This window comes from Rhineura floridana, chromosome 2, assembly GCF_030035675.1.
Source record: "Rhineura floridana isolate rRhiFlo1 chromosome 2, rRhiFlo1.hap2, whole genome shotgun sequence".
Lineage (NCBI taxonomy): Eukaryota > Metazoa > Chordata > Lepidosauria > Squamata > Rhineuridae > Rhineura > Rhineura floridana.
This window is the reverse complement of record NC_084481.1, coordinates 86,720,062-86,726,583: the sequence shown is the minus strand read 5'-3', so window position 1 is coordinate 86,726,583 and position 6,522 is coordinate 86,720,062. Positions and strand designations below refer to the sequence as shown.

The following is a 6,522-nucleotide window of genomic DNA, read 5'->3' as shown; positions in this document are numbered from 1 at the left end:
TGAAATGCTGCTGCTTTGATAGATGCTGTTGAATTTAATTGGTCTAAATTGTAACACTTTGATGTTTTCTGCTACTGAGCTCAGTGAAGGGTTTATTAAATAAACGTACGTTTTGGAGAAAGTTTGCATTTATTTATATCTTATTCGAAAAAAATCTATACCACCAACATCAAGGAAAGAAATATTATGACAGTGAATTGCATAAAATCTACAATAAAATTAAATTCCAAAACCAAGTACAAAATACATCACAAATCAGTAGATCAATTTAATACATCAGCATAACTGGATCAAAGAAAGCCAGCATGAACAGATGAGTTTCAAGGAGGCCCCTAAATGCCAATATGGTATGTGTCTGCTGATTTTCATTGGGAGTGCATTCCAAAGGCAGGTGCCACTGAGCCAAAGGCTCTGGTCTTATCGAACATAAGATCATTAATTATCATTAATAATATTTATATACAGTTTAATATGCAAACTCCCTAAGCGGTTTACATAAAATACCATAATTTATTTATTTTATTTTATTCGATTTATTAATTGCCCATCTGGCTGTATTTACCAACCACTCTGAGCGATGTACATAACAAAACATATAAAACAACAGAATAATGTCATAAAAAGAATATACATACAACATTATACACAGAAATATATCAGTACAAACAGAGAATCCATAGATAAACCTCAGGAGCATACAGCACTACTAAGACTGTATCTTCAAAGATCATAGGACTGGAAAGGAGTATACAAGGCAAGGATTTATGAAAGGATTAAAAAAAAACCTTTATTTTTCATATTCTTACAGGAACTTTAATTGTAATGTTTTTGTTAGTTTGCTAATGTAGATTCAAGCACTTATGAAATGTGTTTGACATATTTACGACTATATTTTAATTGTACCTTCATACAGATTTGTTTACTGTACTTGTGAGCTGCTTTAGCATAATTTGGAAAACCAGCATATAAATAAATAAACTTAATGATGCATTTAATATTAGAAACAAAAGATGAAAAAGAAAAAAAATGTTTCTATTAGATGTGCAATACCTGCACTGATGGCAACATATTTCTCTGTTGCTTTCTGGATGATGAGTACTATCCTTCCATGTTGGAGATATAACAGGAGTAAACCAGAATCTTCTGACAGCTCAGTGGACAGGAGTAAACCATCCTTGTTCCATGTTCGAAACTGGAAACTAACTGACAAGCCGTCAAGCTGGGGAGTACCTGGCAACAGCAAGTAACTGCTGTTGGTGCTGTCAAAGGTGATGGGAGTGATTTGTGGTTCTGAGCAGGTAAAGGTCACATTACCCTGCAAAGCAATAAAAACAGGAGGGGGAACAGACAACAATCAAGCTGTTTCCTCATTCTGCGGTTCTGAAGATACTGCAGTTATCACAACAGCAGAACAAGAAAGTAATCTACCTTTAGGATTATAACTGTATGGGCGGTATTCAACGAAGACATCCCAGCAGTGCAAGGATTACCACTAGGGCATTAGGACTTTCCCCCTCTCCTCCCCCTGTGTACATGCCCCACAACCTTCCCAAATCTGGTCCAGAGGATTGGGGTAACCTCTAGAACTAGGGATTGGGGAGAAATTCAGTTCAGTTTGCCTTTAAAGCCGAATCTATCAAATTCACACTTTCAGAAACAATATGAGAACACTGCCATTCGTTGGAATCCACACTTCTCCAGATTGTGCAATGTGGTTCTCCAACCAAAGAATGTTTACATTCAGCAATGCATATATTAAGGGAAAGTGAGCATAAAATGACTAAATTAGTGAAAAAAAAATACAAAAATTTATGTATGTATTTACTGGAACCATTTATATGCCTCTTATATTTAAATGAAACTCTGAGTGGTGTGCAATATAAGTTAAAATATCTTAGACAATATCTTACCAAATACAAAACACACTACAATCTACAATCTATAAAACACAACTAATAACTGAACATAACATCCTCTTTAGTATCAACATTTAGTATAAACATTGCAAAACAATTGAAACTGCCAGTCCCCTTTATAATAGCAAACAGAACTTCATCTAACTACTATTGGAAAGAGATATCACAGTGGACAACCAGAGGTTCAACCAGAGGAACAAGGATCCTTGTTCTTGGTAATTCCCTTGTAAATGTATTCATTATATAACAAGCAATTAACAATAAAGGAGAAGAAGCACATTCACAACTTTTAAAGATAGTACAGGAGTTTGTGGGCAACGGGAGAGCTATAACCCATTTGCTTTTGAACCAAGACACTTGGTGAAATATCAACTGAAATCTGATAACACCACTCAAGTAAAAGGCATCCTCTGTAGTGCAGCCTCTCATTAGAACCAATATCTTATTCTAACAGTATCATTAGAATGAACAAAAGCTGATGACTGATTTGTAGGAAGCTATAGGGCACTTGGGGATTTCCTTATTAAAAGGATAGGACGAGATGATGGAATGGCTTCTTATCGCTTTCAATAGCTTTGAAAAAGTCTTAGTTGACAAGAAGAAATTAAACAAAGTTCTGGAAAGAGGTTTAATTTGCTGCTAGATGAAACAAAAGCTTCAATGGGATCTTTCTCCTTTTTTTCTAGATTACAAGACAAAAGTATATCAGAACAAGGAGTAAGTGCATTTCAATGAGTCCAGTTTGAATGGCTTCTTATCTGTAACACCTCCAACATTATTTGAGTGGGAAGGTGGAGTGGAAATCTAATCAAAAACTGTATGAAATTATTATGGCTGTACTGAACATTCTTTTAAGAACCTTTTTGGTGCATTTGTGGGGGAGGGATGGAAAAGGGGAGACCTGTTAGAATGAAGAAATTCTCAAGCATTGGTGGCACTTTCAATAGTGGGTTTTTAAAAAAAAATATTTTTAGCAATCTGCAAGTTACTAGCTGTAGCTTCACTTTGTTGTTGTTTTTTGTTTGTTTGTTTACACCTTTTACTTAAGCAGGACTTAGCACTGCAGGAAAGTGGAGCAATGATCTCTCCCCTGATGGGGGGCATTTTTGCTCACCCTGAATTTGTGAAAGACAGCTATGTCACATGATGGACCATTCTTTATTATGTATCGGTGGGAGACACATGACTGCTGTCCAGTAGGAAAGAGAGCGCAGCCATTTTTCACATATGCATGCCCATATGTGAAGTTCACCATGATGGACATTGCAATCTGATGCAGCTTCCATCTCCTCAGATGCACTGTGGCTGAGAATGACCCCAGATTAGGGGAGATTACTGCTGCCATTGTTTTCCCTGTTTTTCAAAAAAGAAAAGAAAATGTAACACCCAAAGAGAAGCAAAGCCAATGACTCATAAACCGCTAAAGCTGTAAGTTCCCTGTTTATTCCCTGCTCCCACAAGTCATAAAAATATATTTACCACAGAGAGAGAGAGAAAGAGAGTGGAATGTGAGAAAGTGCATCACCCACCTTTATAGCCCAAGAATGGAACTGTGAAGGCGGTGAGGCTCTTTCAGATCAGCCCTAAAAATTATGATTGCCTTATTGTTTCATCTGAAGAGAAGATGTCACTGGCACGGCTACACTTTATCATAATTAGATGCTGGCTAAGGTCCAGGTAAGATTGCCAGATGCCACTTATTGAACGTGATGGTTGTTTAGTGGAAAGACTGTCTTTTGTTCCAGTACATCTAGCCCTGTAGAACATGATATTCATTCCATATGTCAGAACAAGAAGAACTCAGTTAAAGTTCATGTAACAGACGGCCAATTCTCTACAGAGTTTTTTCTTCTCTTTTCTTATTTTGGGAATTTTCATCTATCATATCAAGATGCAGATCCCATGCAAATTTTGAAGTGAGTTGGATAGTGATGGTACAGTTGATGAAATATTCCTCTAGGAACAGGAACTTTAAGGAGCCCAATGATGGTAAGCAGTTAACTTCTTCATTTGTGGATCTGATTTATTTATTTATTTATTTATTTTGTTCGATTTATATACCGCCCACAGCCCAAGGGCTCTCAGGGCGGTGCACAACATGGATAAAATACAATAAAATCACAAAAACAGTAAAATATACAGTATTAAACAAGTAAATAACCAAGATAGATTAAAAACACAAATAGGTTAAAATGCCTGGGAGAATAAAAAGGTTTTAACCTGGCACCTAAAAGATAAAAGTGTAGGCGCCAGGCGCACCTCATCGCACACACTATTCCATAATTTGGGGGCAACCACTGAAAAGGCCCTAGATCTTGTTACTACCCTCCGAGCTTTCCTGTGAGTCGGAGCTCGGAGGAGGGCCTTAGATGTTGAACGTAGTGAGCGGGTAGGTTCATATCGGGAGAGGCGTTCCGCCAGGTATTGTGGTCCCGTGCCGTGTAAGGCTTTATAAGTCAAAACTAGCACTTTGAATTTGGCCCGGAAACAAATAGGTAGCCAGTGCAAACGAGCCAGAACAGGTGTTATATGTGCGGACCGCCTAGTCCTCGTCAGCAGTCTAGCAGCTGCGTTTTGCACTAGCTGTAGTTTCCGAACTGTCTTCAAAGGCAGCCCCACGTAGAGCGCATTGCAGTAATCCAATCTAGAGGATACCAGAGCATGCACAACTGAAGCGAGGTCGTCGCTTTCCAGATAGGGACGTAGCTGGGCTACCAACCGAAGGTGGTAGAACGCATTCCGTGCCACCAAGGCCACCTGCGCCTCGAGAGACAGGAGTGGATCGAAAAGAACCCCCAAGGTACGAACCTGTTCCTTCAGGGGGAGTGTAACCCCATCTAGAACAGGTTGAACATCCACCATCTGGTCAGAGGAGGCGCTCACCAACAGTGTCTCAGTCTTGTCAGGATTGAGCCTCAGTTTATTAGCTCTCATCCAGTCCATTATCGCGGCCAGGCAGTGGTTCAGCACATTAACAGCCTCACCTGAAGAAGATGAAAAGGAGAAATAGAGTTGCGTGTCATCAGCATACTGGTGACAATGCACTCCAAAGCTCCTGATGACCGCACCCAGCGGCTTCATGTAGATGTTAAAAAGCAGAGGGGACAGGACCGATCCCTGCAGGACTCCACAATGGAGAGTCCAGGGTGTCGAACAATGTTCCCCAAGCCCTACCTTCTGGAGACGATCCACCAAGTAGGAGCGGAACCACTGCCAAGCAGTACCTCCAACTCCCAACTCCATGAGTCTCCCCAGAAGGATACCATGGTCGATGGTATCAAAAGCAGCTGAGAGATCAAGGAGAATCAACAGAGTAACACTCCCTCTGTCCCTCTCCCGACACAGGTCATCATACAGGGCGACCAAGGCTGTTTCAGTGCCAAAACCGGGCCAAAAACCGGATTGAAACGGATCTAGATAATCGGTTTCATCCAAGAGCACCTGGAGCTGGCTAGCGACCACCCGTTCTAAGACCTTGCCCAGGAATGGAACATTCGCTACCGGTCTATAGTTGTTCAAATTATCTGGGTCCAGGGAAGGTTTCTTCAGGAGTGGTCTCACTACTGCCTCTTTTAAGCAACTAGGGACCACTCCATCTCTCAAGGAGGCATTTATCACTTCCCTGGCCCAGCCAGCTGTTCCAGCCCTGCCAGCTTTCACTAGCCAAGAGGGGCAAGGATCCAGCACAGAGGTGGTTGCACGCACCAGTCCAAGCACCTTGTCAACGTCCTCAAGCTGTACCAACTGAAACTCATCCAATAAATAAGGACAAGACCATGCTCCGGATACCTCATTAGGTTCAACTGCCATAATACTGGAGTCTAAGTCCCGGCGGATGCATGAGATTTTATCTTGGAAGTGCCCAGCGAACTCGTTACAGCGGGTGACTGAAGGTTCTATAATTTCCTGAGGGCTAGGATGTAAGAGCCCTCGGACAATTTTAAAGAGCTCCGCTGGGTGGTTGAGGGATGATTTAATAGTAGCAGTGAAATATCGCTTTTTCGCTGCCCTCACCGCTTCTGTATACAGTTTAGTGAAGGCACTTACCAAGGCGTAATTGCATCCGTCAGGAGTACGCCTCCATCTGCACTCAAGCCTTCTCCTCTCTTGCTTCATCACTCTCAGCTCCGGGGTATACCACGGGGCTGCATGAGCTCTGCATGGGATAGGGCGCGCAGGAGCGATTGTGTCCACGGCCCTGGTCATTTCCGTGTTCCACAGTTCGACCAGGGCTTCGACAGGAGCGCCAGTCTTATCAGCCGGAAAATCCCCCAGAGCCCTTTGGAAACCCAAAGGATCCATTAGTCTCCGAGGTCGGACCCGCTTAATAGGTCCTCCACCCTTGCAGAGGGAAAGGGCGGCTGTAAGCCTAAACTTCAGCAAGCGGTGATCTGATGGCTGCGCAATGGTTGGATTATGGGATTTCACTTCTGTTTGATAACAGTACACCCACATTCCTCATAATAGTGTTCTGCTTTCTTTGGAAATTGGGAGTGAGGATGGTTATCCTGCAGCTATTCAGGTTTCTCCCAGCAGGGATCTATAAAGGTATTAGGACTACAATCATTAGGCACGTTTGAACTGACTTGGTCAGCTTATGTTTCCC

General features: G+C 41.8%; 1 protein-coding gene across 1 annotated transcript in view; it reads right to left on the bottom strand.

Moving 5' to 3' along the window:
* Positions 1-908: 908 nt before the first annotated feature.
* The window catches only part of LOC133376648 (contactin-associated protein-like 5), a 314,949-nt gene continuing 309,335 nt past the window's right edge, over positions 909-6,522 (bottom strand). The window contains exon 8 of the mRNA XM_061609196.1: positions 909-1,315. Coding sequence (XP_061465180.1) covers positions 998-1,315 — 318 coding nt within the window. The 3' untranslated portion in view covers positions 909-997. The remainder of the gene's footprint in view (positions 1,316-6,522) is intronic.